The sequence below is a fragment of the Dipteris shenzhenensis genome, chromosome 6 (genome assembly GCF_047967505.1).
Source record: "Dipteris shenzhenensis isolate YYH24624 ecotype China chromosome 6, Dip_SZ_1.0, whole genome shotgun sequence".
NCBI classification, from domain to species: Eukaryota; Viridiplantae; Streptophyta; class Polypodiopsida; order Gleicheniales; family Dipteridaceae; genus Dipteris; species Dipteris shenzhenensis.
In genome coordinates this window covers 37,976,710-37,988,474 of record NC_141601.1, presented here as the reverse complement: position 1 = coordinate 37,988,474, position 11,765 = coordinate 37,976,710, and the positions used below count along the sequence as shown (strand labels likewise).

Sequence of the window (11,765 nt, the reverse complement as noted above, 5' to 3'; positions counted from 1 at the left end):
AAGTGTGCAGCTTGATACGCAGCCTTGATGCATTCCCACTTAACAGAATCCTCCATTCAGGCATTCCCAAGGAGCCAAACACGGCCTTTTCACCAAAATCGCGATTTTGGGCCATTGCTAAGCGCCGCTCTAAAGAATTGATTGACAGAATTGATCTAAACGAACAAGGTTTGCCAGTGGTTATAATTCTCCGGCAGCAGCTAAAAGAAGGGCACAGCAGCTGTCTGTGCGAGGTGCTGTGGAAGTCCACAATTGGACAATGTGACTGCCTGTTACAAGCTTAGCTAGTCATAAGCACCTAAACTGTGGAAACGGGCGAGGTGTTGCATCGTCCCCCCTGCCTTCATTTAGTCAATATGCCCAAATCATGCATACATATGACTAGAGTACACAACAACACGTGTGCTCTGATTGGCAGGAGGAATCCACATCAAAGCAGGATTTCAGTGAGATCCACATAGGAAAGGGGGTAGGGGGTTCAGAGAGAGAGAGAGAGAGAGAGAGAGAGAGAGAGAGGTGAATTACTTGGTTCACTTTATCACACAGTTGCACCTTAGACTCTTGATATATGAATGTGGGCGTTTGGACAAAATATCTGAAAACATGAGAGGAAGCTACAACGAAAGCAAGTAAGAAAGAAGAAAGCAAGCTTTAATTATGTCTACTGAAGACCAACGAGGACTTTAATAGAAATGTGCCTCAAACAAAAGAAAGGGACACGTGCCTAGAGCACTCCCCAAAGAACAATCTAATTATACTGAAAAGGAAGACACACTGCGCTCGACCTGAAGGTCTCCCTTTTCAGTATAATTACATTTTCTATTTCTAGAGCACTCCCCTGAAGGTCTCGAGGTGTCAGAGTAGCCCTCAGAATGCTTTACGGTGCTGAAGGATCCATCTTCGAAAGCTATCACCTCCGGGCACTGCAGTCTGCAGTGCCCTCAAGCATCTTGAGGTTGCCAATCTGGTGTATGCATCAACCTGAACTAGGTAGGGCAAGGGTAAACAACTATAATGGTGAAGTCCATATGCTGCCTGACATGCGAGTCCTTGGCAGCAGCCACTCTCCTGTGCGGCTATCACCTCTGAGGAGGATGTGCTGAGGTGCTGCTGCTGATCCCATTGTAACACGCCAAGGTGGCACTCGACCAAGAGGGGATATATATCCCATGACAACTGCACGATGTGGTATATAACCTAGTGTGGTCTCATGGATTGGTACGCTGCCACTATTACGTGCAGTTGTGCCAGGTGGCCCTGGGGACGTCTGGCTGTGGGCATTGTGCCTACCAATCTGGCTGAGTCCTAAGAAGCACCTGTTACACTGTCTTGGGTCTCAATCCTCTCTCATGTGTAGGTGCTCCTGCATGTATGGAGAGAGAGAGAGAGAGAGAGGTCCACCAGGCACCCCCCCCCCCCCCCCTTTGTAGGAAGGTAGTCACTGCATTTATCTTTTCTAACTGCTTTTGATATCTTAAGTAAATGTTCTTGCACAGGACAATCTGCGTATGTAAGACATTGAACATACTTGATCAGGTGAACAGTAAAAATAGAAAATCACCAGAAAGTGTTATCGACCTGAGCAAGTAGTCCAAACTTTCTGTTAGATTGAGACAGCAATCAAGAAATCAATTACTGGACTGACATGCCACTCTTTGGGACACAAAGTACACCATTTGTTTCCCTTACACATTAGAATACAGCATTCCAGTTGCAAGCTCAATACTCTTTATTCTATCTAAGGCACTCATTCGATTGGTGTCTGTACAGCGGTTTGATCTGGTGTATATACCAATGGAGACGGGGGCATTTGAAGAGGCAAAGTGTACATCAGACTTGAGAATTTGCCTTCACTGCTACCCAAGCAACCCTCCGGGCAGTCCCAGCTTTCCCAGTCTGTTCAATACTGATGACTAGTGATAGGTTTATCATCAAAGTGAGCTTTCAAAAACCACATGGCCAGTACTCCGTGCTGCTGATTGAGAGGCTGTAGCCAAAATTTCTAGCATTTTGATGACCTCCACAGTGTCATCCAGATAATATTTGGCCTTACTAGGTTTTTTACCAACTGTACAGGCAAAAACCTCTGCAAAAGGGGTTTGTGGTGGTTCTGCCATTGCGCTGGCAATGCTCTCAAACATTTCCTCATCAGACCTATCATCTCCACAACATAGAACGAAGTCTGGGGGTGAGCCTCGGCTCACCATAGAGGATAGCAGCTTTTCGGCTAGCACACCTTTGCTAACTCCCTGCAAAAGGAAACAAAGAATAGGCCCTTGAGCAAGGTCAGAACAATACAAACACGAACAAATGAGATAGCTGAATGTACATTACTAGTTTAACGGAACCTCAAAGCAGTACATGATACCTGGGGTTTTACTTCAACAGTATGCTGGCTTTTCTTGACAGTAACAGGTTCATTGGCCAGAACACTTTCCAAATGATCTAGCAGTTCTTTTGCCTGCCAAGATCCAAAGTCAGGATCTGCATCCTTATGATGCCAGACAAGAGCACTCTCTTTCATTTCAATAAATGAGCCATCAGTCGTCTCTGTGTACAATTTCATGACTGGTTCAGCAACATCCTTCCAGTCAAAATCTGTAACTGGTATGCTCTTCTCCCATGCAGCATCTCCATGCCATCTACAAAACATAGTATCGTTAGCCCCCTTGATAGAGCAATAATTTGAATTGTCAACAATTATTTCATAGCAAAAGTGAGATTGTTTAGTCCACAATGGACATCATGATGATGGCCAAAGAAAAGGAGTTCGATGATGTCGTACCTATAAAAATAACTATGCTCTGCTGCTATGCCCAGGTTTTGACATGATGAAAACCAATCGCTTAAAATTTGGCGTCTTCTCCCACTAACGATGAACACGTTATTTTTGGGATCACTGCAAAGTATATTCAATGTAAGCAGAACTTCCGGGCTTGGAGTTTTGTTGATAGATGTCTGTGGCATCATGGTGCCATCGTAGTCAAGGATGATTGCCCTTCGTGACGTCCTCCTGTAAGCTGATGCTATGTGCTCGGGTGAGAGCTTCCTAAAGTTTGGATCCAAAGCCATCACTCTGAAACTTAGCCCGAATCCAATGGCCCATGACCGACGTCGGGAATGATCTCTACATGTCCGTTCTAGGTCGCCCATGAAACTTTGGGCCCAATATGCTACATCATGAGTGCTTACATACCGATAATGCTTTTCATGTCGCATCTGCTTCTCAGGTTCAGGTACTGTCATAGCCATGTTCAGTGCATCAGCCAGGCTGTCAATATTCCATGGATTCACCCGTATGGCTCCACTAAGAGAGGGCGAGCAACCAATAAACTCAGACACAATCAGCATACTTTTGGGTAGAGGATCAGCAGTCGTAGCAAGGGTAGCATCGGGATTCACATATCCCTGCCTGCAGACAATGTACTCGTATGGAATCAAATTCATACCATCTCTCACAGCTGTTACAACACAACACTCAGCTAATGTATAGTATGCAATTCTTTCTGAAAGAGGAACATGTCCCTCTATGAGAACAATGGGCTGATAAGCTTCCTGGCTGTATTGTCGGTTTATTCTCTCTACGGTAGCGTGCGCCTCTGCCTGGACTTCCACAACGTCCTTGCCATGACTTCGGGCTGGATTTGCAATTTGCACCATGACGACTTTTCCTCTCCACTCAGGATGTTCTTTCAGTAGTTGCTCCATAGCTAAGAGTTTCAAGCCAATGCCTTTGAAAATATCCATATCATCCACTCCTAAAAGAACGATTAATCCCTTGAATTGCTTGTTTAACTCATGGATTTTCCTCTGTGTCTCCGGAAGATTCAGGCAATCCTGCAATTGGCCCATGTGAATACCCACAGGCATTATCTTTATGCTCACTGTGCGGCCATAGTATTCTAACCCAATATAGCCCCTCTTCGATTCATATTCCAGCCCGAGAATTCGTTTGCAGCAAGAGAGAAAATGCCGTGCGTAATCAAAAGTATGAAAACCGACGACATCTGCATTTAGTAGGGCCCGGAGCATCTCATCACGAACAGGAAGAGTCCTGTATATCTCTGACGACGGGAAAGGACTGTGAAGGAAAAAGCCCAGTTTGACCCGATTCCATCTCTTCCTAAGAAAGGTTGGAAGAAGCATGAGGTGGTAATCATGAACCCAGACATAATCATCGTCCGGAGTAATCACCTCCATTATCTTCTCTGCAAAAGTTTTGTTGACAGAGACGTACGCTTGCCAGAGGTAGCGATCAAAGCGTCCGCCGTGATCAGGTGTAAGGGGAAGCATGTAATGAAAGAGGGGCCATAACTGCTGCTTGCAAAAGCCGTGATAGAAGCGGCTTCTGATGTCTGGCGAGATAAAAGCCGGAACGCAGTTGAATGTATCGAGCAGGTGTGCCGCTACGTCGTCTTGCTCGCTGGGCTCAATGTCGACCTTCAAGCAGCCGATGTATAAGACTTCCATGTCCTGTGGAAGTCCATCTTTTAGCTGTAAGAGAAGCGAATCAGAGTCCCAGCTAAAAGACCAACCTTTCTTGTCGGGTCGCTTGTGAGCGTTCAATGGTAGCATGTGTGCTGCGATAATGCAACGCTCCTGCGCGATGGAAGAAGTAGCGTCCGACGTTACACTGTTGCTGTTGTCATCATCTCGAATCTCTGAGAGTATGCCCGGCACCGTCATGACCCTGGGAAGACGCCTGGTTCCTCGAGGTAACGACGGAGGAAAATCCGATGTCAGCTCTAAGAGGTTTGAATACGATCGGGAAGACATCTTGCTCGATCTTCGGTCTTAGCGAATTGTGCAACCGTTGAGCCAACTTCAGCTGGTCACACCATCACGCACAGCGCATGAATTTCTTGCTTCCGGCAGCTGCAGCTCCAGCATGTGGCAGGATTTCTGAAAGAAGAGATGGCGGCCGCCCATGATCGAGGCGATGAGATTTCCGTGCTTGAATGGTTTCAGGGATGGCATCTTCGCCAAAGAGGGAAAATGCGCAGAGGTCACAGTGAAAGCGCACGAAAAGACGGGAGAAGAATTGGAAGCCAGCGAGAGCGAAGCTCTTGAGCAATTGGAGCGAGCTGTTTGGCAGTTTGGATGGAATTGCAAGAGCAAAGAGTGCCGGATGTAAGAAGAGGATGCCGAATTCACAGACGGAAGTTGGGAGGGGAGCTGAATCAAGCACAAATGCGGAAAATGATAACTACACAGAAGCATATGCTGCACCTCTTGCCGTTGCGAGTTGGTCCTATTCGGCAGAGATAATATGTGTGTCCACTGTAGGGAGAGCTAGGAAGAACGACGTCTGTTTGCCCAAAATAAAGCTGGAGTGAATATTGAAGGAGCAGAGAGCGAGACAGAGAAAGAGAGAGTGTGTTCCAAGAGCTGTTCTCAGACAGCTCTGTTTGCTTTGTACCTCCTCGAAATCCTATACGATTTCCTTCTCTACTCAAGCCTCCTACCTTGTAATCCCGCACCCAGAAAACGAAGAGGTACAGCAGAAGATAAAATTCGCCCTCTGGCAGCAAATGGAAGAAGATGCAGACTGGGAGTGCTTATCTAAAGGGCAAACGAATTGTTTAGGCGAGTGGATAAGCTCGGGTGGTGGGGGAGGTGGGATACGAACGAGGGGGTGAGGGGAAGGAAGGGGTGATCAATCCAGAGGGAAGAAGAGCAGGAAGGGTGGATGGAAAAGACAAGGGCAGGGCGGTTCTGTCTAGGCTTGCTTGCCGGCCACAATGGCAACACCTAAGGCAAAGCAGAGCAAAGACCCAAAGCACCCAAGTAGTAGGAAGAGACAAGTGTGTGTGTGTGTGTGAGAGAGAGAGAGAGAGAGAGAGGAGACTCCTAGAAGAGTCTTTTGCTCTTTAATATCATGGTTCAATGATGCTGTCATCGATCTGCTGATTATCGATCAAAAGCATTGCAGATCAAAGCAGAGCAAAAATCCAACAAAAAGCAAGATCAGTCTTAGAAATGTGTGTGTGTGTGTGTGTGTGTGTGAGAGAGAGAGAGAGAGAGAAGGCTCCTACACGAGTACTCTATTCTTTAATGTCAAGTGCATGATGCTGTCATCGATCAGATCATCGATCAAGAGCATTGCAGATCAAAACATAGGAAAAACCCAGGATCAGTTTTGGAAGAGTGTGCGTGTGTGTGTGAGAGAGAGAGAGAGAGAGAGGACTCCTATTCTTTACTATCATGGCTCATGATGCTGTCATCGATCAGAGATGAGATCAGTCTGCGAGAGATCAGATATCACTCTCGAGTCTCGATCCATACTAAGAATCAAAAGGGTGCAAATGAAGATGCCCTTCGATTTGACCATCCCCCATCCCAGCATCTCCCTCATGAAGTACATCAATTCAGCAACCGCATCACATCAATTCAGCAACCGCATCAGTCTTGACTCCCAAAAAGGTGATGCTACAGCCTCATGCGGGCATGGGGAAAAGTAGGCGCACAATGGCAGAGTGATCCATAATCTGGATGGACATACAGTTTTCAATGTATGGGAGACATCCTGGCAGAGTGATCCTAATCTGGATTCTGTAGATGATCACGGATTGTGGTCTTCATGAGAGAAACAAAGTAATTGGCTGTTCACCCTGAGTGTCGATTTTGACCGCAAAATCAAAGACCTGCACTTTTTAAAACAAATATAGTTATAAATTATGTGAAAACTTCGAAATTCGATCTGCAATTTTATGAGCCTTGAAATTTTCCAAAACATATTTCCTGTGAACACCGATAAAGAAGAGTGAAGCATTCTGCTGTTTCATCATTCGTTATATCACAATTCTACATGGATTGAAAGGTCCTGAATTTCTACAGTTGCCTGCGTACAATGTGATGATGCCTCTTAAGTTCAGGCAGAACGGTAGATAACGTATATATACTATACAATTAAATAGCTTGAAAGAAATTTTTATGAGGAATGGCAGGGAAACATCCTAGCTTGACAGAATTCCTATATTAGATAACACTCCTTGTAACTAACCTTCTGCAGGACCTTACATATTTTATATTAAACGCCTCCCATGGATAGGTCAATTGTACTGTTTCTCTGATGATGGCTTCCATGCTGTGTAACCCACGGGCTTCCCACACGCCTCTTTTTGTACAGCACCTCCACTCTCTTCGCTAAATCCACTTGCATGGGAGAAGATATGGCTTTTAATAACCCTCGATCTTCCGGGAGGACCTTACACCTGCTTTGTATTTCTGTATCCAATGGGGCTCCAAGTTGAGAGAATCCTGCGTGAATAGTTTATTGCACTTTTTCCCACTATGTGCTGTTTTGAAGGAGACAGTAATAATACTTGAAATGGCTTTTTAGCTCAACTCGAGGACATGGGGAGGGCGTTCCACATTTGCGAGAATTCCTGCTTTGTAGGGTGGAGACCACAAGGAGGCACGTCAAATGTTCTTAGGCATAGCTTAAGGGGAAACGTCCACTCCTCATGACTCATACAATATCTTGTTGGTGGGTACCTTTTACCCTTGCGTCAATCTTCCATCCTAAATTGTGCACTCTCCCCTCTCTCTCTCTCTCTCTCTCTCTCTCTCTCTCAAATGTTATCTTTCTCTCACGATGAGGTATCTACGTGTACTCCTCTCTCTAGTACATCAACTTGGACCCCCCCCCCTCTCTCTCTCTCTCTCTCTCTCTCTCTCTCTCTCTCTCTCTCTCTCTCGTATAAGACATCCTCTAGGCTCTTCCCATGTTGGTCTTAGTAGTTGAGGCTCTTGTAGTGTGTGTGTGTGTGTGTGCACGCACGCGCATTCCATAGGAATGACTCAGAATAGGCTCCTTGGCATTGCTTCTACAAGTAAGAAGAACTCTCTCTCTCTCTCTCTCTCTCTCTCACACACACACACACACACACACACACATTTTTTGTGGAATCTCTCTCTCTCTCTCTCTCTCTCTCACACACACACACACATGGTTGAGGCTCTTGTAGTGTGTGTGTGTGTGTGCATTTGATTCATAGCACAAAAAGGCTCCGTGGCATTGCTTCTACAAGTAAGAAGAACTCTCTCTCTCTCTCTCTCTCTCTCTCTCTCTCTCTCTCTCTCACACACACACACACACACACACAATGGAGGCTAAGCTTCACATAATATAGATATGCATGGAGGCAACTTCATGGGGAGAGAAGGTCAAGAAACACAAAGTTGCAATAGAACTCTTTTGAGACAAGGCAAAGCTTTGAACTTCAAAATCATGGGTACAAAGGGTGAACCTAGCCCCCTAGACAATGAAAGAAAGCGATGCAAGGACACGGTTAGCATCAAACATGCATGCATTGAGAAGGCATAATGGGTGGGAAAAGATGAGAAGTCCTTAGTGTCAAGTTCAAAGATGAAAAGTGCATGAAAAGAGGTGCTAATGAAATGGGGATCTTGGAAAGGCACCCCATCTATATGAATGAGAACCAGACACACAATCAAGGGATGCATGATGAAGGTAATGGAAGCTAAAGCAAAGGTAGGTTGGGAAATCTATCATAATAAAAAAGTCATGTGGCTTATGGGAGCACACTCCGTGGCAAGCTAGGATTGTGATGATAGGCCTTATGGGCCTCACAAAGCAAATTTGTTAAGATCTTCCAAGGAAAGGACATCATTTGTCTTGCGGATTCTTTGATGTGTTTGGAGAGACCCCTATGCACCACAGAACCTGCCCCCATTGCAATGGTCTCCACTTTCTGCACGGTCTTCTCCTCGAGGACTCTCTTACGATGATACACGTCTGGCAATTCTTCCTCCTTGTCTTCACCCTTTGGATACTGTAGCATTCACCTTCCGGGTCTGGCAATTCTTCCTCCTTGTCTTCACCTTTTCGAGATTGTCCCATATAGAGACTGTAGCTTCAACTTCTTTAAGGATGCATATAAGGCATTTACACATTAACGGTAGCAGTGAGGAAAGTGGTCACAACACGAGAAGCGTGACGAGAGTCAAAAATTCCGTGTTGGAACGTTAGGGATTGCTAAAGTAAAGTTAAGTAGAAGGGCTGCTTGGATGTTATTCATAGATGTAAGCCGAATGTAGTTCTGCTCCAAGAAAAGTGCGGGTGTGAAGATAATTGGTGGGTGGCATTCAACCAATTAGGCTACTCAGTGTTTGTGAATTGCCCCCATAGAGGAAGAGGAGGGTCGATAGTCCTAGTGCAAAAATCTCTTCACCCCCACGAGGTGTTCAAAATTCAGGAGGGTTTGGCTATGGGGTTAAAGTCTATAGGGAAGGATTTGTCTTTAATGTTGTTAGTGTGTATGCCTCGGACTCTACTAAAGAGAGAGCCAAATGCTAAAGCCTTCTCAAGGCCGAAGTCACAAGAGAGCACTAGATCTTTGGAGGGGATTGGACATGCACAGAGTCCCTTCAAGATAGATCTCATCTTGGGGCCGTCATTACAGGCAATGAACGTGAAGCATGGGAGGATCTCAATGTGGGGTTAGCTCTAGTTGATGTCTGTGAGCTTGTGCCTAAAATGCAGTCTGAGTACACGTGGAACAATCACAGATTGGGGTAGGATTTTTAGGCTGGTCGTCTTCACAGAATATATGTCTCGGAAGAGGGATGGTGGCTAAGAGGCCCTTCAAGATAGATCTCATCTCGGGGCCGTGATTACAGGCGGTGAACGTGAAGCATGGGAGGAGCTCAATGTGGGGTTAGCTCTAGTCGATGTCTATGAGCTTGAGCCTGAAATGCAGTATGAGTACACATGGAACAATCACAGATTGGGGTAGGACTTTCAGCTGATTGTCTTGACATAATATATGTCTTGGAAGAGGGATTGTGGCTAAGAGGTCCATTCGCCGGAGGTTGCATCATTTCCATTGCCCTTTCTGATCTCATTTCCTGGTGTTATGGAACTTCTTCATTCCTTGCAAAGTTGACAGACCAAGGGATATCCCCTACAAATTCGACAAGCACCTCCTAGATTTAAAGGAGTTCTTTAGGGCCATCAGAAGATGCTAGAAACACAGACCCGAACCAAGGAGGTGCAGACCCCTGCCAGAGATGGGATGATGCCATTCGTAGGGCGGGAGTTAAAGCTAAGGAGGCGGATCAAGATCTAAGGGTTGGCAACAAGATCCGGAAAGAGGCTTTGACGGCGGTCAGAGAATCGGTAAGGGCAGATCTAGTAGACAGCCCAAGGGATCAAATCTTGGCCATGCTATAGGCTGAAGTTGATATGGCCATGCATTATTGGGAGATCAACGAAGCTAAGAAGACACAAATCAATTGTGGTTACATGTAGGAGACTGCCCCTTAAAAACCTTCTTCCAAGCCTTAAAGTGCAACCAACAAAGGGAGTCCATCGATAAAGTAGGAGATATGCAGGTTAACATAGTAACTAACATTTGGCAAATCATTGATGTATTCTGATACGACTTAAGTGTAATTGTGGGTGAACAAGACATTTAGGATGATGATTGGTTGTCTCTGTTGATGGAGGGACTTGAGCCCCGAGTGTCTGAGTATCAGAAGGGTTGTATCGGGCGCCCGTTCAACAAAGAGGAGTTGAAAGAAGCATTGAATACTCTGGTGGATGACAAAGCCCTGATGGGTTAATCGTAGAATTTTACAGGGCCATCTGAGATGTACTCGGTCAAGACCTGATAGATATGGCTAACTCAACAATTGAGAAAGGAACTCTCTCTGAAGATGTGAACTCAGGTCTCATGAAGTTGTTTCCCAAAAAGCAAAGCAAACTCAAGGTGGGGGGCTGGAGACCCATCACAATGCTAAGCATAGCGTACAAATAGTGGTGAAGGCCATGGCAATCACAATAAGGGACCTATGCTATGCTGCGGTCATTAAGGAACAAAATGGGTTCGTCAGGGGTCAGGACATCTATGAAAATATCCTTGACTATGCCACCTCCATTGGTCAAAACATTTTGTTTGGCACAGTCCTGGACAAGGCCTATGATAGAGTCAGATGGGACTATATTTCGTTAGTCCTCGAGTGGCTTAGATTTGGCCAAGATTTCAATCAAAAGGCAAGCTGTTTGTCCGAAAATGTTGCTACTATCTTGTGTAGGCACGATAGGTGGCTTTCATCTCAAGAGATCAATCCGTCAGGCGCTAGCTCCCCTTCTCTTCGCTATTTGCATGGTACCTCTTATCCATTTGCTAAAAAAGAGAGGTTGATGTCGGGAGAATCAAAGGACTGGCTCTCCCATCGGGCCAGCAAATGTGCAGCCAATTCTTTGCTGACGACACAATCTTGATCGTCTAGGAGGATAAGCTAAGTGTAGAAAAGCTCATGGAGGTTATGAGCGTTTTCTATAAATGCTCAGGTACAAAAGATATGCACATGTGGTGGGATGCAAGGTTTAGAAGGCACACGGTACAACAATCCATCATAGTGGTATGTTGAGCACACTTTGTGAGTCTACATTAGGTGACTTTCTACCAGCTACAGTTTTATTGTAGGCATTTACTTCCCCCTGGGGAGATTTTGTTGTTGGAAAACTTTAGTGCCCAAAAATTAACCATAAAGGTGGATATTGGATTTCCATGATGCTAATAGGCCCCCCTAATTGGAAAAAAATAGTAAATGCATAAATGAAAAGATGTGATGGGGGTTGAGACGGATTGCATTAAACAAACCTTTGTGATTCTCCCTTTGCCTTCCCTTGCTTCTCTAAAGACCCCTCTCTCTCTCCCTCTCTCTCTCTCTCTCAACAAGGCAAAACTCTCAATCCATGGTTTGGAAGCACTTGCACCAATTTGGTCGAGGCA

The 11,765-nt window shown here is 45.5% G+C and overlaps 1 protein-coding gene across 1 annotated transcript; it reads right to left on the bottom strand.

Moving 5' to 3' along the window:
• Positions 1 to 1,598: 1,598 nt before the first annotated feature.
• Positions 1,599 to 5,948, bottom strand: LOC147901140 (alpha,alpha-trehalose-phosphate synthase [UDP-forming] 5-like). Its single transcript, XM_087376110.1, has 3 exons — positions 2,786 to 5,948; positions 2,369 to 2,642; positions 1,599 to 2,249 (listed from the first exon to the last, which is right to left on the bottom strand). Exons 1-3 carry the CDS (start codon positions 4,774 to 4,776, stop codon positions 1,932 to 1,934), a joined length of 2,583 nt encoding a protein of 860 aa, XP_087232236.1. The 5' UTR covers positions 4,777 to 5,948; the 3' UTR covers positions 1,599 to 1,931.
• Between the last annotated feature and the right edge of the window lie 5,817 nt (positions 5,949 to 11,765).